This window comes from Vicugna pacos, chromosome 3 (assembly GCF_048564905.1).
Source record: "Vicugna pacos chromosome 3, VicPac4, whole genome shotgun sequence".
Classification (NCBI taxonomy): Eukaryota; Metazoa; Chordata; class Mammalia; order Artiodactyla; family Camelidae; genus Vicugna; species Vicugna pacos.
In genome coordinates this window covers 51,260,549-51,284,496 of record NC_132989.1, presented here as the reverse complement: position 1 = coordinate 51,284,496, position 23,948 = coordinate 51,260,549, and the positions used below count along the sequence as shown (strand labels likewise).

At 34.1% G+C, this 23,948-nt stretch overlaps 1 protein-coding gene and 1 long non-coding RNA gene across 4 annotated transcripts in view; both read right to left on the bottom strand.

The window, feature by feature from the left end:
- Positions 1-11,156, bottom strand: part of LOC140695612 (uncharacterized) — a 29,509-nt gene extending 18,353 nt beyond the window's left edge. For 2 of the 3 annotated variants that reach the window (XR_012071289.1, XR_012071291.1), the window contains exons 1-4: positions 11,028-11,156; positions 3,381-3,482; positions 1,144-1,386; positions 97-278 (exon numbers count right to left, since the gene is read on the bottom strand). This is a non-coding gene — a long non-coding RNA (uncharacterized lncRNA). Of the gene's footprint in view, positions 1-96; positions 279-1,143; positions 1,387-3,380; positions 3,483-9,147; positions 9,688-11,027 lie in introns of those variants that run through there. The other variant, XR_012071290.1, reaches the window with a different exon arrangement.
- A 603-nt stretch (positions 11,157-11,759) lies between these two features.
- SLCO6A1 (solute carrier organic anion transporter family member 6A1) overlaps positions 11,760-23,948 on the bottom strand; it is a 74,734-nt gene continuing 62,545 nt past the window's right edge. Inside the window, exons 11-14 of the mRNA XM_072958337.1 lie at positions 19,246-19,310; positions 17,086-17,223; positions 13,107-13,264; positions 11,760-11,939 (exon numbers count right to left, since the gene is read on the bottom strand). Of these exons, the coding sequence (XP_072814438.1) occupies positions 13,122-13,264; positions 17,086-17,223; positions 19,246-19,310 (346 nt within the window). The 3' untranslated portion in view covers positions 11,760-11,939; positions 13,107-13,121. The remainder of the gene's footprint in view (positions 11,940-13,106; positions 13,265-17,085; positions 17,224-19,245; positions 19,311-23,948) is intronic.

Genomic DNA, 23,948 nt, shown 5'->3' with positions numbered 1-23,948 from the left:
TTTTGCTTGTAAAATCTTATAGAAATTAAGAGAACAAAGGAGAAAATATACACACATATATGAAGGTTTTCTTTTTTTATTAACCTATATACATACCTTTTCTGATATTCTTCATTTCTTCCTATGGATTCCAGTTACTGTCTGGCGTTATTTCTTTGTTCCAAACTGGCTCCATTCTCTGTCTTTTTTTGTGCTATATTATCACGTGGAATACATCATACAGAACTAATTTTATTTCTTCTACTGTATGTTAGTTAAATATTTCCACAGACAAGATACTTCCAAATGAGAAAAAGGTATTATTTATAATAAATCAAAAACATACATTTTGTAAATGCAATGTAATAAGCAATATTATATAGTTCTAAATTTTTCTTAACTATTTCCTTCTTATCTATGGAACTCTTTCTCAATTACTAAACAACTACCTTACTATCTACTTGGTGCCTAGTTTTGTAAGCAAGTTGTTTAATCTATAATTATAAAAAAAGTCAAAGCTTACTTATTTCTGTCATTACATAGGACATTTTTATGTTGTCATAAAATCAACAATATTCACTTTCATAACTCAGTATGTCACAGGACACAAGAAGTGTCTGCTGCTAGACAAAAAATAAATGGTCCAGGAATAGTACCAATGAAAAATATATTTATATGCTAATAGTCAGTTGGTTGTCTACAAATTGGGATAATATTTTGTTAATTAAGTTTAAATACAGGCATGTGTTTACAGCTTCATTCCACTAAGCCTGTCATTTAAAATCATTATCCACTAGAACATGAGCACGATGAGGGCAGGGATTTGTATCTATTTTGTTCACTAAAATATCCCTACTATTTGGAAAAATGTTTGACACATATGATGAAAGAAAATTTGTATTTTAAGGCAGGACAAGAAAATTTAAACATAAAATTCTTCCTCTGTGTCCATTTGGGCTTCCCCTCTCCCTCCTTAATGTGCAGCATGCATCTGCATTACACGTTAACCACACCTTTTCAAAGATGGGAGTGCCTGCTGGACCATAAAAATCTTTCTTTCCCCCTTCTTCTGAAACTAGCAGTGTAACTACTTAAAAGAGAAGCATTCTTTCCCAACTCTGTGGAGGGTCATGGTGACTTGCTATTTGCTCTGTACATGCTTACCTGGCCTATGTATCCTTGGTGAACTTCATGTAAAATATCAATATGTCATTTTGATGTACAATCCTTTGTCTTGAAAATGTATATAACCGTGCCTTCAACTTCTAACTGGTGGAACAGTTCTTAGAACTTCCTGAAAGTGTCTCCTAGGTTATAATCCTGTTAGGTTTGAATAGCATTCCCTTTTTTCTTCTTGATTGCTAATGGAGCTTTCATCAACACGTAGTAGGTGCTACATAAATGATACTGTATAAACAATATATTTTAGATAGTAAGTTATTAAGTACTAGAAGAGATTATCACAGGTGGTAGGAGAACCCACTACCCTGTTAGTTTCATAGGTATGTGGAGTCTCATTTAGGAATAATGGCTATTTGGGAAATAGGGAATCTATAAAAAAAATTCATGCTAGGTCTGTTTTTCTGTGGAGTTATTTTGTTAAAGTTGCTTAAGAACTTTGATTTTGTGAAAGTCCAAGTTATCCCCATAGGCAACAACTCAAACCGGTTTAATCATAATATTAAAGAACAATGAAAATGAAATTGACTGTGAGATTAATTTGTCAGTTCTATAGTTTTCCTTTCTCCTCATTCATGTAACCATGCTCTTTATGCCCACTTCCCTGAGAGAAAGGTGGTATTATAGAAGCAAAAGTAGTAGTAACTAGCCTGCTTTCTTGGCTTTTAAACTCAAGAAAGTGTCAGTTCCCTGAGGAATTCTACTAAAGGCTGAACAAGCTCAAAGAGGTGGGAGAGAGGGAGGAGATGCTTTCAGAATGCATGGGAGGATGGAGGCTGCTGGGCCACACAAAGATCGGGGCCTACATTCTATCTACCGCCTCTCCGAGCAGCACTGGATAAAACGTGGCTGCACCTTGGAGGGGAGCGGCTGCACAGTTCATCTAGAGAAGCTGAAAGCCCCAGGACCCCTAGAGCACCAGGAGGAGCTGAGAACGGAGATTCCCGGCCCAGGCAGACATCTCACTCCCAGTCTTTAGCCCTGACTGGCACTGAGCTAGTCATCCTCAAGATCAACTGCGGGCTTCTGGCTATCAATGGCAAAAAGAATAATCTGAAAATTATAGGTCATTTTGGGCTCCAGGTAAGTATTCTGAATCCCCAGTATTGTGTGAAATGGCACATTTTATAGCCTCTAGGTATAAAAACAGATTAGAGAAAATAGTAAAGCACATTATACTCACACCCCTCCAGTGTGTGATTACAATTATCCCTGCTACATCATGAGAGGTTTCCAACAGTGGCAGCACAGGCCAGGAGTGAGGGCTGCAAAAAAGTGGCCCTAAAATCACTGACTCACTGGCCGGGCAATTCCATTAGGGCCAGAATTAAAGTCATATTATTAAACTAAAATCAGTCACAGTATGTTTTTCCACGTTGCCTCTGAAACACCTATTTCTCAGGAGAAATTTTTATCTATAAATATGAATAAACCTATCACTGATTGCTGAAAATTGCTAATTTAAAATTTGAATCACATTACCCTCATGGTAAAATATGTGAAAAATAAGTCAAGAAAGAAGTGTTGCCTGCCATTCCATTTCTACAAGGATCAAACATCAGCCACTGCAGCTGCCCACAGATAGTGCACCCTGACAGGAATTCAGGATGGAGAAAAACGGGGAGCATTCTGTGTTTTAGATACACAGGCTCCTAGACAGTTCTAAGGAATCTAAGGAAATACTTCAATGATCCCAGATTCTCTCATCTTCCCATACATAGAAGAGCACTAAAATCATAAACTTGAGATACCTATTCTTTGTGATCAGCGGTAATATTGTGACGTTCGTTTGACTGCGTGCTTTTTTCCTAGCAAAAGATTCGTGTGTATTCTGGATCCTCCCTCACCTCTTTGGAGCAGTTCCTCAGAACTATCTGAGAAGCTGCTTCCCTGGCCTCCTCAGTAAGGTCCCTGAATAAAACTTAACTCACAACTTTCACATTGTGCTTTTTTTCTTTCATTCAACAGATACATCATAGGATAAAGTATGTCAACAAACTTTTAGCCAGTCCTATCATTCTTCTAATAATATTAAAAAAAACCTCAACATAATACATGGTACATATAAATTATGAATCTGACATTTTAGTTTATGCTTTATAAGACAGACAATAGTTCAAACTCTGAAGGGGTGACTTATTTCCACAATATAAGCCACCAATCATAATGAGAATGAGAGGAGGGTCTCAGGCGCATGCCCACAATAATTGATGCAAACTCACCTCAAAGTGTTCTAACGTAAATGGCCATGTTCACTGTGGTATCTGAGTACAGCATCCCCAGATGCTAGCTCTGTTGTTTTAGCTCTGTTTTTGCTTTTGATACTGAAGGCCACAAAAGAACAGGAAATTTATAAGCACTCTGAGTGATTCCACTTATGTTTGAAAATCCAGAAATATTTCAGAATACCCAAGAATATTTAATTAGTAGCCAAATTCTTAGGCTGTATAATAAAAGTGTGTTAAACCTCAGTCCATCTGAATTAAAGGAGAAGTAATAGGATTCCAGTTGTGCCTAATGATAGGATAAACATTTTTTTCTGAGAGGAAGTAAATTTTATTTTCTAAAGTAGAATTACTGAAATACATTTCTCCCTCTTTACTCACTCCCACGAAAGAGCAGCATACTCACTGCTCCCATGTGGGTTCTCCATGCTTCATACTGAGAGAGACATCTTTCATGTATGTAAGAAAAATCACATTCATATATTTACAGGGTGGGGGTGGGGAGCAATTATTTAGGTCAGCAGTGCCTCATTTTGGCCTTTCATAGGCAATAATGGAGAAACCAAAGATATTTATAGTATTTCAGAAAAATCTGGAGACATCATATTTCCTGATTTCAAACTGTATTACAAATCTATAGCAATCAAGACAGTATGGTACTGGCATAAAAACAGATACACAGCCCAATGGAACAAAACCAAAAGCCCCCAAATCAACCCATGCATATATCGTCAACTAATATTTGATAGGGGAGCCAAGAATACTCAATGAAAAAAGGAGAGTCTCTTCAGTCAATGGTGCTGGTAAAACTAGACAGCCACATAGGACAGAAAGAAACTAGACCCCTATCTTACATCACTCACAAAAATGAACTCAAAATGGATTAAAGACAAATATAAAACCTGAAACCATAAAACTCTCATAAGAAAACATGGGGAAAACGCCTTTGACATTGATCTTGCAACGATTTTATTGTATGACACCAAAAGCACAAGCAGCAAAAGCAAAATAAACAAGTACAACATCAAACAAAACACTTCTGCACAGCAAAAGCAGCAGTCAACAAACTGGAAAGACATCTTGCAAAATGGGAGGAAATATGTGCAAATCTATTGAGAGATTAGTATGCAAAATACATAAGGAACTCACACAACTCAAGAACAAAAAAAAAATCAAACAATCCAATTAAAAAGTGGGCAAGAGATCTAAACAGACATTTTCCCCAAAGCTGCTCAAATGGCCAACAGGTACATCAAAAGGTGCTCGACATTCTCTATTAGGGAAATGCAAATTAAAACCACGAGCTATTACATGAAGCCTGTTAAAATGGTTATTATCAAAAAGATAAGGGATAGCAAATGTTGGTGACAATGTCAAGAAAAGGAAGCCTTTGTGCACTGTTGGTTGGAATATAAATCAGTCCAGCTACTATGAAAAACAGTACAAAGGCTCCTCAAAAAATTAAAAACAGAATTACCATATGATCAGCAATCCTACTTCTGGGTATTTATCTGAAGGAAATGAAATCACTACCTCCAAGAAATACCTGCATTTCCACGTTCACTACATCATCATTTACAATAGCCAAGACAGGGAAACAACCTAAATGTGTGTCAACAGATGAGTGCATAAACAAATGGGAGAAAAATATTTTTGATTTCATATATTTGATTATATATATTTTATATATATATTAATTCATATTATTATAGAATATTATTCAACTACCAAAAGAAGGAAACCCTGTCATTTGTGTATTTGTGACAACATGGGTGAAATCTTGAGGAAAGTATACCAAGTGAAAAAAGTCAGACAGAGGAAGACAAACACTGTATAATCTCACTTATCCAAAATAGAATCTAAAATAGTCAATTTCATAGAAGCAGAGAACAGAATGATGGTTGTTAGAGATGGGGGTGGGATGGGAGGGAAATGGATGAAAGTGATCAAAGGGTACAAACTTGCAGTTATAAGTAAGTTTAGAGATGTAATTTACCGCATGGTGATGATTAACACTACCATATTGTATATTTGGAAGATGCTAAGAGAGTATATATTAAACTTCTCACGACATGCAAAGAAACTTGTAACTATGTGAGGTGATGGATATGATAAGTTATTGTGGTAACAGTGGTGCAATATATACATATATCAAGTCATTATGTCATACATCTCACACAAAACTGTATGTTAATTATACCTCAATAAAGGTGGACAAAAAAGAGAAAACAGCATATTCACCCCTCAAAAAACTGCATACGATTTTTACAAAATAAATGAAATCTTGTTTGTTGGACAAAAATCTTTTGAAATAACAGCACCCAAGAGGAGGAAGATAAAAATTAAAAACAATTTGTTAGTAAGATGGTTTGAAACTACCATTCTGGGTTACTTAGTATTTGAATCTTCAAGAAAGGGGACTGTTGACAGCTCTGCTTATATAAGAAGTTAAGTAAGCACACTCTCTCATCAAATATATTACATGTCTATGACTTGCATTTACAGATTATTTTAGGATGGATTTTCATTACAATGTGGGAAAACTACATTGTATCTTTTCTTCAAAGAGTGAAAAATCTTTTCTAAATTCTAAAAAGCTATTTCCTAAGCACACATATTTTTAAAATTTACATCTTATTTCAAATGTGTTTCTTAAAGAGCTACACTGAAATGTTATAACAAACAAACAAAAAAAAAGGAGTTGTCAAACAATCATACTAATAATCAAATAAATAAACATTTTTATCCAGGGCTAAAGAGTGCTGTTTGTCAGCTACACATCTGCAAGCAAAGAACAAGGATGTACCAGCACATTAGTAACAGGTAAAGCAGTCCTATCCATTGTCTTTCCTGATGGCAAGTGACAGTTTAGACCACAGAGATTTAATGGCATAACCCTCATCTTTCCTCTTCTGTCCTACCCATGACTTTTCAGTACACTGGATTCCCTGTGATTTATGCAGGGGAAGATTATATGAGTCAGAAGTGAGTCCCATAGCTTCCTGCTTTTGCACAAGAAATTAATGCTAGCATTCATGCCTAGCTCTTTATCTCCCTCCTTTTCCCTAAGCTAAAAAAAACAACAAGCTAATTTTCCTAAATAATACTGGTAATCCCTGGGTCTGGACCTGCCTACACAAAGCAGAACTACATACTAAAAATAGTATATGACAGTACACTTTAGATAATTCATCACTGTATATAAAAAAAATCTGTCTCAGATAAAAAAGTAAGAGAAATTAACTTGTTGCAGTATTTTGTAATAAGTGAAAAACAAATTCTATCTTGCATTAATTTTTATTACTTCAGTTGCCTTGGGCATATTATATGGCTACTTGCGACATAAATATGACTAATTATGACTAAAAGTAGTTTCATCTGTCAGCTCATAATGCAAAAGTTCAATTTTACATACACTCTTTTGAAATACTTTTACATAAATTGAGATAAATGTACCCATTGCAATTGGTTTAAAAATTAGATTTGTTTGCTCCGCTACATCCTAAATGTTTACTACAGAAAAGAGGTTATATTTTTGCTGACTTTGGTGATAAAGTATGTTTAAAAGAATGCTAACGTGCCTTATTGTTTTCTCCAGGTTCAGTAGAGAGTAAAAGAAGTATACCTGTGTTATTTCGAAAACAAAATCCCAAGTAACTCTCTTGTTAGTAGCGAGGCAGCTTTAGAGTTGGAACATTTTAGTTTTTATTTTTTGTGTGTGATCTTCCCGAAATCATTTCGCATGGAGACTTTTCTCCTGTGAGACTTCTTATGTCTGGCGGCAGAGGTCCACGTCTGGAGGCAAAACTTTCCTAACACCTACTTAGTCACTGTTGTTGCCTAAATGTTATTTCATAGAAACTTAAACAGATTAATGTCATTTAGAATTTTTCTTCTTAGTCAGACAACAACACTGACATTAAAAAGAAAACAAGTCATAGAGGAAAGAGGAAATTAAAAAGCAAAGGCATTTTTCTTTTCTTCTAAAGATAATAAAGTTAGGGCAGTGTTGTTCTATGCATTGTACATGGTAGTTAGAAAACGTAGCTTCATGGATGGATGAGAGTTGAAAAACTTTCACTAAAGAAGTGAGAATATTTATCTAGTTGGAATTTTCATAAGATTCTTGAAATAAATTTAAGCAGGGAAAGAAAAAAATAATATATAGAAAGAGAGAAAAGAGTTCATTTTCTTGGGCTGGGATAACAAAGTAACCTAAACTAGGTGGCTTAAAACAACATAAATTTAGACTCTCACAGTTCCAGAGGCTGGAAGTCCAAATTCAAGCTATCAGCAGGGCTATGCTTCCTCCAAAGGCCCTAGGAAAGAACACTTCCTTTCCTCTTCCAGCTACGACCCTCAGTACTCTCTGGTTTATAGAGGTATCACTCCAGGCTCTGGCTTACTCTTCGCACGGTGTTCTCCCCTAACGTTCTATGTACAAATTTCCCTCTTCTTATACGGACGCCAGTCATCAGATTAGGGCCCACACTATTCCAGTACAATCTCATTTTAACTTGACTTCATCTTCAAAGATTCTGTTTCCAAATGTCCCAGTTACAGGTACTAAGGGTTAGGACTTTAGAATACCTTTTGGAGGGGAAAGAATTCAACCTACAATTGAACAAACTTTGATAAAACGGGTTTTTCAATAGGAGACATCCAAGTGAAGGAGGGCTGGAGCAAGTTGGGAAGTGGCTTTGAAGAAAGCCCTTAAGATCTTAACTATGAATTCTCTAAGTCCCACAGAAGATTTTACATGAGTATTTAGCAATCTATCACCCGACAATCTCTGAGTATTTAGCAATCTATCAGCCGACAATCTCTATTAAAAACAAAGACTTTGGTGCCAATGGCATTAAAGATAAAGTCACTAGGCATTCATTCCATAAAAAAGTGGAACAGAGTAATGAACAACACAATACTTCGATTCAAAGGCTCATAATCTAGAAAAGAGCCAGGTAGGTAAACACTTACAACTCATTGTGTAACCTAATCAGATTGGCATTTTACAAAGATTCCTTTCACATCAGGGAAGAGAGTGGGTTAGATGAAAAAAAGGCCAAGAGACCAGTTAGAGAGGTATCATGCTGAATACATAACAGAACGCACATTGCAAAGATTAGGGCATGTAAGGACAAAGAGACACATTCAGAAGATCATGTGGTTTGAGGAATTCTCTCAAGTTGCAGCCACTACACCTACAAAATTACCTGAAGTTGCATCCATCCTTTCCTTTGTGGCCTCTGTTGCAAAGGAAGCCTTTTCTTTTTACTGTAGCTAATCTTTCTTCCTGTGTTTAGAAATCCATCCTCTCCTCTCCTGAGTAATCTAGCTCTGAGTAATCTACTCTATTAATTATATTCTTGCTCTTAAGACCACAGTCTCCTTCTACTTGCTCCTTCTTACCAGCCTCTGAACATATACACAAGCCACCCATCACAACACTAATAGCAAACACCCCATCTACCACCCTTGACAAACCTTAGCATTCCAGCCATCTACTGGCTTATATCTTCTGTTCACACCCATACTTAGGGAAGAAGTTGTTTACATTTAATGTGTCCAGTTACTCATCTCCAATACATTCCTTAATCTACCGCATTTCACTTCTGCTCCTACAATTCCTTTGAAATTTCTTTCATTCCGGTTTCCAACAAATTCTGTTGCTAAATCCAGTAGGAACATTCATTGCTTATTTCCTCTGACTTCTCAGCAACATCTGACAATTGTGACTATGCTCATCATCTTCATCTACTCTTACCTTGCATTTTACTGTATTGATTTCACCCCTGGTTTTTTTTTCTTCTTCTCAGTCTCTTGCTCTAGCCGTTTCTTACACATCACAGTCTTCAAAATTTGTTTGTAGTAGGCTTTTTTTTTTCTTGGGCAAATTTATCTTTTTTCCATAGATCTAATAATAATTTTTATATTGATGATCTCCAATTATGGCTTTAGTTGAGATCTCTCTCTTCAGCTTTGGATCTGTGTTTTCAATCGCCAAAAGGCAGTTAGCTGCCTCGTTAGTACTTCAAGCTTAATATATCTAAAACCGAACTCATCTTTTATTCTAAATCCTCTACTCCACCTACTTTCCACATATTAATAAATGGTAACACTCTGTATCAAAATATATAAGCCAGCACATGAAAAAGTGCTCAATATCGTTAATTATCAGAGAAACGCAAATCAAAACCACAATGAGGGTATCACCTCACACCAATCAGAATGGCCATCATTCAAAAGTCCACAAACGATAAATGCTGGGGAAGGTGTGGAGAAAAGGGAACCTTCCTACACTGTTGGTAGGAATGTAATTCGGTGTAGCCAATACCAAAAACAGTATGGAGATTTCTAAAAAAAAACTAAAAAACTAAAAATAGAACACATAATCCAGTAAATCCACTTTTTGGTATATATCCAAAGAAACCAAAAATACTACTTTGAAAAGATAACTGCACCCCAATGTTCACAGCAGTATTATTTACAATAGCCAAGATATGGAAAGCAACCGAGGTTTGCAACAGTAAATGAGTAAAGAAGATGTGTGTACACACACACACACACACACACACCATGAAGTATTACTCAATCCTAAAAAATGAAATTCTGCCATTTGCAACAACATGAAAAGATCTAGAGGGTATTATGCTTAAGTGAAATAAGTCAGACACAGAAAGACAAACACTTAATGTTACCACTTGTATGTGGGATTTAAAACAAATGAAACAAAATGAACTCATAGAAAAAAGATCAGATTCGTGTTGATCAGGGGCAGGGGTTGAGGGCGGGGGAATTCAATGAAGGTGGTCAAATACACAAACTTTCAGTTATAAGATAAACAAGTACTGGGGATGAGATGTACAATATGATGACTATAGTAACACTGCTGTAGGGTATATTTGAAAGTTAAGAGAGAAGATCCTAAGGGTTCTCGTCACAAGGAAAAAACATTTTCTTTTTCTTTCTTCCTACCTTTCTTTTTTTGGTCTCTATTTCTCTCTTTCTTCCTTTCTCATCTACATTAGATGACAAATATCAACTAAACTTATTGTGGTAATCATTTCACAATATATGTAACTCAAGGCATTATGCTACACACCTTATACAGTGCTGCATGTCAATTATATCTTAAAAAGGGAAAAAGGAGAGTAACCTCTTAGTGCTGAAAGGGAAAGTATGGTATTAATAAATCAAAACAATACTTTTTGAGGTTATATATGTAAGATTAAATGCTCAATGTTAAAAGCAGGAAAACTTCAATCCAATATAAGTGAGAATCCAGAAAAGAAAAAGATTGAGGAACTAGGATATTTGTAGTTATTATTTTAAGACTTTGGAGAAAATGCAATTTGAAGAGCACAAATAAACTCTCACCAATTCTATAGCATAAGCATTTCTGCTTGTAATACTAAGTATGCTTTCTTTTAAAATGTCCCTTTAGGCAAAATCAAGCGCCAGAAATAACTAAGCTTATGGAAAAAATATTGTAGAGTAAACCATTAAAAAACCTATGCAACTTTGTAACCATTGTCCTAACAAAAACAATCACAATCTTAATAAATCCTAGCACAGCTAAATCTCCACAGCATTTTTACCAAGCATCACATTCAATCTTCTGCAGGTTTAAATGCTGGGACTCACCTCTCTCCTTTGAGATGTAGCTCCTTGAGGGCATGAATTCTCAAAAGAGAACACTTCCATCAAAAATTAAAAATCTAATATTTAAAAATGTTTTTGCAGCTTCTCCATTTGTACTTGCAGCTTACTGGATACAGTAACACTGTAGAAATTATAAAGATTCCAGATAGTGTTAAATCAGTCAAAGCTAACTCCAAAGAAAGGTACTTCGACAGGATTTTTAGCTGTTTTTCCCTTAAGACTTCATTTATTGCTAAGTTCTTCTCTTTATTAGTGAGAAAGCTTCCACTGACTGTTCTAAAAGCTACTAAATTGGTGTTAAGCAATGTGATTTCTGGGCTATAATTGTATTGTTTCTCTATCAATCTTCTATGAACTAGTTAGTGACATTGAAACACATGTTCTGTCATAGCAGAACATTATATTCAAATTTAAGTCTTAAGACTACTCTCCAAATTATTATAATTTTTATTATACCTTTACTGGTTTATTTTCTGAAAAATACATAGATATTGATGCATATACACAGACACATACTATAAGCACCTTCAAAATGGATTTAAATGTTTTTGTCTTACCTTACTTTCCAGTTGTATAAATTTTCAAATAATAATTTTAGACAGTGGAATATTAAGAAAATATAAATCACCTAAAATTATTAATCTTCAATTCTAGAAAAACCTATATTGTACATTGATATTTAAAGTCCTATGAACATTAAAAACATATGAGAAATGCTTTACAAGAATGCACTTTATTTTGAAAATACAGATCACCACAGATACACGTGGCTACTTTGGTAAATATCATGTGTGATATTCCTTTTCTGAATGTAGGGCACACCAACAGATCTTGTAGAATCTTTAAAGGAAAAACTCCTGGTTTTACACTCTGATCCTCAGATATTCCACCATCCTGCTGGTTCAAATGGAGAAAAACCAAGCAGTCAAGTTGAGTTTCAAATAAAGACTAGTTTATAAATTTTCATAAATATATGTTGAAGTTAAGGACAAAAAAATATAGTAAGACATGAATACTCCTTGCTTCACATTTCCTTCTGCCAGCCAAGACCATGAACAGGGCAATGCCTGCCCTTACACACAGGGTCATTGACTAATGTGAGTTAACAAAGGGGAAATTTTGTCAATTGTTCCTTCTCCCAAGAGAACAAAAGAAACATTGTAGAGAAGTTTTTGCTTCATAAGAATCTGATTTTTATCTTGGTATTTGGAAAATCGGTGTATGATTTGGATAGATATACAATAATGTATGAAACAATTATATCAACAATTTTCTATAGACATACATTTCAACTTAAGAAAAATTCTACAAATGGTTCACACATTCTGCATTCAAATTTGAATATTTCTTCAAGTGAAAAATTATGATTAATCATAAAATTAAATATAAAGCACAAAATGGATATCAATTTAGGTACCAGGTAGTCTCTTCAATAAAATTCGAGTCAAGGTAACAAGAGATGTATATGATCATATTGAATTTCTGTCCACTAAAATTAAAAAAGCATGAAAATATGTATTGCAAACTGGCCAACTGACCAAAGAAATTTTCTGAGGAAACCTCTCCATCATCAAATAAAAGATAAATGTTAATTTTAAATGGTTTTAAAATAGTCTTCTTTTGGAGAATAAATATGGCCTTAAATACAAATTTTTATTATATGAACTGGATTGGCACACCTAATTTTATTTTGAAAAAATATTGAGAAATAAACCTCCACAGACCAAATGAAAAGACACAAGAGTAAACTACGTGAAACCTAAGTAATACTACATAACCAAGACCAATAACTAATATATATCATTGCAATCAGAATTAACCTATGTGCATTTTCCCAATTCCACTTCATCTTCTTTCAAAGTATTAAATGTATATGTTTATCTTTTAAAAATACAAAATAGAGACGATATTATTCTATTTGCACTCAAAATATAATAAAGCTTATAGGATCATATGAATTATATTCAATTACTAAACATGTAGTTATAATTATTTTAGATTTTATTAATGTTTATTATTTAATAATATCCCATTGATAGATTGACAATGTGTAATTCTTACACAATGATGATCCAGTTATAAATCAGTTCTTTCCTTCTTTTTTACTTTTCGATTCTTCACAACTGCATGCAGGACGTCACTATTTTTCTTTTGTAAGTATTTATATAGGTGAACTGCAATGGCAGTGCAGAAGATAGTAATTGCTTTGCAAGTAAACCCTGGATTAGGAGAAAATACAACCCTCAGATGTGTCCATTTATTTAGAGTAAAAATGTTTGTGGAAAGTCATTTATCAAAGAAAAGGTAAGTATGTATCATCTCTAAAGATACCAATTTTCCAACTGTAGAATCCAACTGTAGAATGTAATTAATGTTATGAACTTTTATCAAGTTAAAAGAAATTTAAAAAAAATTTACAAAACCTTTTAGATTTCTTAAACATATAGCCCAAGAAAAATGCAAAGTGTGTTACCACTTCACAGGATGTATTAATTCTAAAACATAAAAATACGTTTCTACACTCAAAACTTAATAATCAGTGGGAACTGGAAGCTTTTTAAGTTACTAAAGCAGCATTACTTTTTCTGAAATATTCATCATTTTCCACATACCAACAGAGCTATTTTTGAAAATTAATCGATTGTGTTACTTTTTGGATTCATTTTCATTTTTCAAGTTTCATAAACTTATTACAGACAATACATTAAAGTACTCGAACTTTGGATGCAAACGACCCTGTTAATTAAAGTAAAAATATTTTACTGCAACAATATATTAATTATCTGACAAAATCACTTGTAGTAATTTCAAGAGTTAAAACAGGAAACATTAATAAGTCTATGCCATTTGTAATGATACAATAGTATTTCAAATATTTATTTATAACAGCCAAACACTGCAGACAACTCAAATGCCCATTAATAAGAGCATGAATCAACTATAGAATATTCATAAAATGAAATAATACTCACAAATTTTTTAAAAGGACTAACTACTGTTATAGACAGAATTTTATTATTTCAAAAACATACTGAAGTTCAGTGTGGGCTCCTACAGTTCATAGATCCCTGTGGAATATGCCTCGCTCTGGAGTAGTAGTGTGCACAGGACTTTCTGTGACAAAGGCACTGTTCTACATCTACACTGTCCATCCATTAGAATAGTCAAATGTGACCATTAAACAAGTAAAATTAGGTTATCAGTTACTGAGGAACTGAATTTTTAATTGCATTTAATGTAATGAAATTTAAATAGCTCTACGCGGTTATTGTCTACAATGCAGGACAGGATAGCTCTCAGATCTCTCACATAGCTGCCTTCAAAGTTCACTGTGATAAACATAATTCGAGGTGCTTCATTAAAACAACGCATTCCTACCACTAATTCTTTTTTTTTAAGCCTTTCCCCATTTTATTTATTTACTTTTTTTATTGTTATAGTCATTTTACAATGTTGTGTCAAATTCCAGTGTAAAGCACAATTTTTCAGTTACACATGAACATACATATATTCATTGTCACATATTTTTTTCACTGTGAGCTATCACAAGATCTTGTATATATTTCCCTGTGCAATACAGTATAATCTTGTTTATCTATTCTGCATATACCTGTCAGTATACACAAATTTTGAAATCCCAGTCTGTCCCTTCCCACCCCCTGCTCCCTTGGCAACCACAAGTTTGTATTCTATGTCTATGAGTCTGTTTCTGTTTTGTATTTATTTATTATTTTTTTTTTAGATTCCACATATGAGCAATCTCATATGGTATTTTTCTTTCTCTTTCTGGCTTACTTCACTTAGAATGACATTCTCCAGGGACATCTATGTTACTGCAAATGGTGTTGTCATTTTTATGGCTGAATAGTATTCCACTGTATAAATATACTACATCTTCTTTATCCAGTCATCTGTTGATGGACATTTAGGCTGTTTCCATGTCTTGGCTATTGTAAATAATGCTGCTATGAACATTGGGGTGCAGGTGTCTTTTTGAAGTAGAGTTCCTTCTGGATAGATGCCCAGGAGCAGGATTCCTGGGTCATATGGTAAGTCTATTCTTAGTCTTTTGAGGAATCTCCACACTGTTTTCCACAGTGGCTGCACCAACCTGTATTCCCACCAGCAGTGTAGGAGGGTTCCCTTTTCTCCACAGCCTCTCCAGCATTTATTTGTGGACTTTTGAATGATGGCCATTCTGACTGGTGTGAGGTGATACCTCATTGTAGTTTTGATTTGCATTTCTCTGATAATTAGTGATATTGAGCATTGTTTCATGTACCTATTGATCATTTGTATGTCTTCCTTGGAGAATTGCTTGTTTAGATCTTCTGCCCATTTTTGGATTGGGTTCTTTGTTTTTTTCTTATTAATTCATATGAGCTGCTTATATATTCTGGAGATCAAGCTTTTGTCGGTTTCATCATTTGCAAAAGTTTTCTCCCATTCTGTAGGTTATCGTTTTGTTTTACTTATGGTTTCCTTTGCTGTGCAGAAGCTTGTAAGTTTAATTAGGTTCCATCTGTTTATTCTTGCTTTTATTTCTATTGTGTGGGTAGACTGTCCTGGGAGAACATTTCTGAGATGTATGTGAGATGCTTTGCCTATATTTTCTTCTAGGAGGTTTATTGTATCTTGTCTTATGTTTAAGTCTTTGATCCATCTTGAGTTTATTTTTGTGTATGGGGTGAGGGAGTGTTCTAGCTTCACTGATTTACATGCTGCTGTCTAGTTTTCCCAACACCATTTGCTGAACAGATCCTACCACTAATTCTTGGTGTTCTAAACCAGGACCTTAGAACTTATACTTTATGAAGCACTTCAAACGATTCTGATTCAAATGACTCATTGGATAAAATTTAAAATATACTGGTTTACACTAAATTGCCCCAAATGCATATCCTATTGCAGTTTCCTGTGTTTGCCCTTTCTGACTGCAATTCCTGATGTTCTTTATTATCATTATCTCCTTTTAGTAGCTCCCTAGCATCCTAGATCTCCTATCTAGTAATTCATCAATTTTCTCAATTATATGCTGTGTTTGAAAATAGTTAAGCATATTAGTTATATCTCAACAGTGTTTAAGAGGACTTCTTTAAGAATATTGTCTAGTTTTGTTGAATTATCTCTGAGAAATTAATTTTGACTTCTTAACTGCCATATTTGACTTTCTAATTTTTTTTAAATGTTACTTTACTCAGTGTTCAGTGTAGAGTAATCTCGTTGGACTTCTGGATTAAAAGGCATTTCTGTATACTGTTTATCAAACAGATATTTGTTACTGTTAAATATTGGAGTCTATCATTATGTGATTCTTTGAATTACCGAACTCAGTAAAATCATAAAACATGTAAATATTTAAAAATATTTAGCCCACCAATAGTATCTGTACTATAAAACCACTGAGTGTTAATGCTGATTAAGACTTCAGAAATTATGTAGTCCAACATTTTCACTTCACAGGTGAATAAACTAAGATCCAAGATCTAGTGAACTTTCCAAAGTAATACAAGCATACCTAGAGTTGCCCAGCACTTTCACCTTACCACCGAAGCGTCCCAATTCCCTGTATCTCTTAATTATTTAACACATATTGAATGTTTGCAATGTGTCCAGCACTGTTAAATCATTGAGAATAAAAGACAATGTGAAATTTACATTAAGTGGGATAGGAGTATTTTGATAGTTTTTAGTGGTGTAAAAAAACTTTTTTTAACTATCCAATCTTAATTCAGAAATGGAAAGGGACCAAGGTCCAGCAACTTGGTTGTTTATGGATATAAGCAAAATTCCTTCCCAAAGTGAAATTCTGCTAGTTATCACCCTTTATTCAGGAATAACATAAAACAACCGTGTCTCAAATATTTATATACATTCCATAGTAATTTAGTTTCTAAAATATTTTCTGTATGATAAGGCTTCTTTAAACATAAATGCATCCATTTATTCTTAGTTTATTACATCTATACCTTAGTATAAACAACCAGAAGCTTTTAAAAACAATTTTACTTCTCTACATTCCTTAACAGTTATCACTTACATGCTCCTACCAATAAGTACATCATTTTTGTCTTGTTATAGATCCAACAATTTGTACTGCCTCCACGGTGCTCAGCATCCCCAAAGATACAAGAATTGTCTCTTAATATTTTAAAAACTATTTGTCCAGGTATAGTCCCTATGAAAAATGCAGTGATTGTAAATTCTCCATGAAAACACTATAGGTTGGGGTCAGAATAATTTTTATCCTAAAATCAAACCTATATTTAGTCATCATCACCATAAACATATCATTTAAAATTATCTAAGAGTTTACTTATTGATAGGATTGTTAATAACTGGAAACATAACTGTTTTTGAAAAACCCTTATTTCCGTAGATATTAAGAAAACACTAGTAGATTTCATCTTTTTTAGAATGGTATGCATGTTGTTTAGTTGACACACATCAAAGTTTTTGTTAATTTCTCAATGAAAAATGTAAGAGAAAGTATTTAAAACAGAGATACTAAATACTGATTTTGTGAACTCAGTGCATCTCCAAAGATTTCAAATTGTGAAATTTTCAGTGACTGAAAAATTAGTTTCAAAATGCAATGTATATGTTATTTATCGAGATATTGAGAGAAATAACTGAAAATATAATTGTTTTGGTAGCAGCCTTAGCTTCAGAAGACCTCAAATCCAGAGGAACAGTTGTGTGCTGCCTGAGGGAAATGTCTATTTACTCACAGAGACAGCATCTCCTTAGCAACATGGTTGCTTTCAGCTAAAAGTGAGTGAACAGTCTTAAAATTAAAAAAATAAATAAATAAACAAAAAGCCACTCTAAAGGCATTAGACCTGGGTTCTCAGAACTAACAGATGTAATGAAATTATCAGAGCCCTCATGCCCATGACTTTCTGATTCCAGTCAAACACTACCCATCACCAGATTTCTAATCTCAGTGAGCGCGGGCACGCTGTTTACAATTGCTCAAGGTGAAAAACCTAGACATACTACTCATTTTTTTCTATTTCCCACCATATTTTTCCAATCCATGGTACATTTTTTGTAACACTAACTCCAAATATATCTTGGATAAGTTGATTTCTCTCTTTCTTCATTACAATCCCCAGAATCCAACTTAACGTAAGTCTAACTTAGACTTCAGCAAAAGCCTCCTTTTTCTTTTCCTCCACATTTATCTTCTATAAATATTTCTCCCAGCAGCAGCAGAGTTATCTTTTAAATGTAAGACAGAAAATATCTACCCTCTGCTTAAAATTCTCTGATGGCAAAACTCTGCAAGATCTAAAGACAGTCATATCTAAAATATCATCACCTTCTTCTACTCTCTCCCATTCCAGAACGCATCAGCCTCACTGGCATCCTTTCCGAGGTAGGAAACCGAGCATTTGCCGTTTCTTATGCTCCCTCCTCCATTAAGAATCTGTCCTTATCTACTGGATCAGGATCCACCATAAAAAACTTATGCTCTAATTTTTCTCAGTTTAAAAAGCTAACTTAAACCCTGCACACTGAGCTAGCTAGAGAATGATTTTTCTGCTCATTAGAGCCGCACTTAGAATTTTCTACGTTCTTGACTCCATTTATCATATGTCTTTCAGTCTTCAATTCAGTCTAACCCTGTTTCCTTACCCCACCAGTATTTTTAATCAATTTCTTGAATCAGGGATCCTAATAGAGTCATGACGCAGACTTGAAAGCAGGTTTCTGCTGTTTTAAGAAAGCCTGAAGTACAGAGTACATTCCCCTCAGCAAAATCAATTTCTTCTTTGGATATAAATACTTTAAAACATCGGATTCAGTGTCGTTGGCAATGAAAATGTTTAGAAGTACTAGTCTAAGTTAGTGACTTCTCAAACATGCAAGCAAAGTAAAATATAGTTTCTGTGCTCGTAAGTGTTTTGTTTCAGCTTATCAAACCACTTGTATGAGCTTGAAGATAAAAAGACTGTCTCTCCTAACTGAATATAATATTAACGCATATTTTATATGACAGAATGGGCTTTACATTAAGTACTGTCTTTTTGCACTAAGTAGTGTCTCCTAAATTCTGTAAAGCAGCTCCTTCGTTCACTTGTTTTTGTCAGTTAATCATTATTGTTCATTTGAAATTCTGAATATACTTGTTGACACATACATAAATCAAAAAAGGAACAATTCAATGTAATAAAAGATTGCAAAAAGTCCATACCAAATAGTCTCAGAATCACACAGGTCACACCCAAGGCCAGAGAACGTTGTCTGTCAGGTGTAATCCTGCAAGCAAATAGCAACGACATCATCAAAACAGTATTATTAGCTGTAGAGGATGTTTGCTAGTTTCAGGGTCAACTTTTCTCCTGTGCATCAGTTAGACTGAGTCCTTAGCTAGTTGACAGAGTTCAATCTGGTTGAATTAAAGAACTACAACTTTTCCCATTTCTCTATATCCTGCCCCTTGCCAACCAAACCCAAAGTTTCTTGCTCTTCACAGGGAATAGTCACTTATGGCCCCAACCCTCTCCCCCAGCCTTTGCTGAAAAAAAAAACCTTAGCACTACGTTTCACACTTGTCATTCTTCATTCTGAGGTGCACATCCATTGTTTCAGATTTATTCCTTTTGCCTCTTGAGATTCACTCTCTACCTTTTCTACCTGGTTCTCTGCCCTGGGAGGCTGACCTAAATGGACTATAGCAATAGCTCTTGTCTCTGGCTTCTGATTGAGTTCTGCCAGCGGGGTGCTCCAGACTGAGGAAAGAAAGTCAAGTCAATGTCTTCATTCTCAGGCTCCCTTCCTGCAGAGTTACGGCAGGCTAACTGGGTCCCTAGGCAAAGTAGACCCCTCTGCAGGTCTCTCTCCTTCCTATCCCCGTCTCCCTTTGGGTGTGGGATAGTAACAGACCTGAAGTATTGCAGTATGCCTCGAGATTCCTTATACCCTGCCCACATGTTAAATAGCCACTTTATTCAACCTTGCTTGAACTGTCCTAAATTGAGGGTACCATTTCTTTCCTGTTGGACCTCTGATTCTTACCCTCAGTATTCAAGAGCTAAAATAAATAAAAAATAACTTTCTCAAATATAAAGAATGAAGATCTCTGTATTTCATATTGGTCAAATCAAATATTTGTTTTAAAAGGAAAAATAATGAATAATATCACATATTAATGGTTTGGAAAATAAACTAAAATACAATAAAAAATAACCTTTGAACATTTTAGAAAGTAAAAAAGAAAAGCTACATTTTAATTGGGTATTTTAAATAAACTCTATGCTTAACATTTGTTTTCTTTGTCTGGAACTTGACTAATAAATATGACCAATATTTTCATCAAAAATGACTCAATTTATTAAAATGTAGCATATATACAGTATTTTATGACTATTTTGTGAAAAGTGAGGTAATTCCATCTCTATCAACCTGCTAAAAATATATATTCTTTCCTGAAATGTTTACTACTAGGAAAATGAAAACAAATTTACTAATTCTTAACTGATAATGTTTTTAAATAAAAAGTAATTTAACTTTTATTAGAAGCAGATTCACTAAAGACACATAAAAGAAGTAAAGTATCACATTTTAGAACCACACTTCAGTATAAAGTTTTCGGTATAAAGTGGAAATGTGGGTCATGTGCTTAACTGTAATTGAATGTTCTGTTTCATTTAGCATAAGCAATTTTCTTACATGTAATATGATATTGGTGCTCTCTGAAGCATAACAACGAGCTAACAGTAATTCATAAGTATAATCATTAAGAAATATTTATGTATCATCAGTTTGATTATAAACTTTTTTCTAGGTGATATACAAAAGAAGATGAAAAGATTAATTGATTTTCCAAATCAATTAAATGAACAGCAAAACAATAAATAATAGGTATAAAAAACAAAACTTTAAAGAAAAATATTAGTATGTTTTTAACAATGAAGTGATTTTTTTTGTATTCGTATAAGGAGTAAGGTTATGATTTGATGGTTTAAGAATTTCATGGAATACTTAGCATGCATGAGGTCCTGGGTTCAATTCCTAGTACCTCTACTGAGAGAAAAGAATTTCATGGAATAAACAAAACATTTGTTAGTACTCTTCCAAAATGTAAAAGGCAGCTTCTAATATCTCTTATGACTTCTAGCTTTATGTTTTCAGTGCGTATCTTTCTTAAGTTCTGGACTTAAGTTCCTATCCTGCATAAAAGTTGCTCTTCCCCTAGTGCTCCCAGTCACAGTAAGTGGAATCATCATCCATGCAGTTTTCAAGCCTAAAACCTGGAAAGCGTCATCCTTGAAACAGTACGCTTTTCCTCATTCACCACATTCAATCATAAAATGCTGTGACTTAAAAAAATTTTTTTCGTATCCTTGTCTCTGATTTTCTTCATCCCTAATTCTACTGGCCTATTCCAAGCTTGTGTGTTTTGCCTGAAGAAAATGTGACAATTTCCTAACTTATCTCCCAACAAGTATTCTTATCCCTTCAGTCCGCTCTCCACCTAGAGCCAAAGTGATTTTTTTTAAGGTAAAATTCTGATTATTTCACTGCCCCATTAGGATCCTTCAATGGCTTCCCACTGTTCTTAGAATAAAATCTAGAACTGTAAAAAAAATAAAAAAAGTTACAAGGCCAGCCTGATCTCATCAGCCTCATGGCATGCCACCTCATAACTTTTGCCTATGACATTGTTTAGCACAGCTCTTATAATTAGCTCTTATAAAGCTATTTCTTCAACTCAGAGTGTCTGCATATGTTGTTCCCGCTGTGTGAAAGTCTCATCCCCCAACCTTTACAGCTCAGCTTAGATACGATTTCTTCATGGTTACCCTCTCTGAATCCCCAGACGAATTTAGATTGAACCATAATTTTCTCATTGCATCTTCTACAGTTTCCTTGCAGTATGTTTTAATATTACAATTGAATACTTATTAGTGAAACTACTTTTTTTATTTGCTCTCTATCCAAGGTCCATCAGGGCAGCAGGGGCAGCAGGGGCCTGGTCACTTCTTTTCCTTTTTTATTTCACCTTTTTTTCCTTAAAGTGCTCACCCACCTTCTTGTTTAAATCCATGGTAACTATCACAAGAGAGAATACATAAACAGGTTGAAATAATGAAGGACAGAATGGAAAGAATTTAAGAACTAGCTTTTCTTAACGAGCATCTTGATGGAGAGATAGAGATAAATCATACCTTCCTCCTTAGACTTAAGCCTCACACAGCTTCAGAATTCGTCAACTTTCTCCAGAGGATAAAGAATGCTGTCACTCTTAGCCCCATGTGATCACCAGAAATTCTGCCAGTTTGCTTGCCCCCTAGTAGTGACCCTCCATCTAGTACTAGTCCATGTTGTTACCTAAATAATATGTGGTTGTATATATAGATAGCCTTACGAATGTAAATATATCAGTAGGCACTTCTGCAAGAAGTACAAGTGCTGGCATAAACGGCAAACATATCTGCAATTGCTTTAGATATTAAAGATACCCTTTTCATCAGAGTTGCACCATTTTGTCATCTTACAAGCAATATATGAAAGTATTCTGTTTCTACACTGCCACATAAGCAATTTTATTATCAGGATTTTATTCCTGTCAACTAGGTACAGAAATATTATCACACTAAAATTTTAATTTCTATGACCCTTATTATAGATGTGGCTGAACATTCTTCCATATTTGTACTTGTTTTTTGTTTTCTTTGATGCTTTCACACTTTTCTATTGGGTTATTAATCTTAGAAGAGCTTTACTTAGTAGAGGAGTAAATCTTTGTATAGGATATGAGCTGCATATATTCATCATTGCTTGAATTTGACTATTATTTTTAATTTTATGGAGTAAAATGTATCAGTCTTTCCCTCCTGACTTGTAGATTTTGAGTCATAGTTTCAAATACCTTCCTTTCTAAGGTGACTACTATAAGAAGAAAAAAAATACATACTTAGCATAATAATAGAGAGAAATTATTAAAAATTAGAAATAACTTGATCAATTCAAGAGAAGTAAAGAAAGAAACAAAAGGAAGAAGTAAAAAAAATAATAAAGTGATTGTTGATAACCCAAACATATTAGCAATTATTTTTAATTTAATACTCCAACTTAAAAACTAAGTTGTCAGACCTGCTTTTTTTCTTAATTCAACTATTTATGTCTTACTAGGTATACCTTAAGTATGTATAGTCAGAGAAGGATGGAAAGTAAAAGGAAAGAAAACTATACTTTACGCAAATGCTAATAAAATACAGCTGATAAAGCAATATTAAATCAGAAGAAAAGTAGCTCTAAGACAAAAAAGTCATTAGAGATAAAGAAGAGTGTCTCACAAGGATAAAGGGGTCAATAAAGCAGGAAGTTAAGGTAATTCTAAATTTGTTTTTACATGAATACTATAAATAATTATATGCCAACAAATTGGACAACCTAGAAAAAAATGGACAAGTTTCTAGAAACATACTGTCCACCAAAACTGAATCAAGAAGAAATAGATAATTTGAACAGACTGATCACTAAAAGTGAAGTACAATCACAAAAACAAAAACAAAAACAAAAACAATAAACCTTCCTGCAAACAAAAGCCCAGGACCAGATGGATTCACTGGGGAATTCTACCAAACATACAAAGAACTCATACCAGTCCTTCTCAAATTCTTCCAAAAGACTGAAGAGGAGAGAACACTCCCAAAGTCATTCTATGAAGCCATCATAACCCTGATACCAAAAGCAGAGAAAAGTACTACCAAAAAAGAAAATTATAGGCCCATATCTTTTATGAATATAGATGCAAAAATTTTTAATGAATATTAGCAGATCGAATACAACAGATCATACAGATCATACACTATGATCAAGTTGGATTCATCCCAGGGTCAGCAGGATGGATCAACATGTGTAAATCAATGTGATACACCACACCAACAA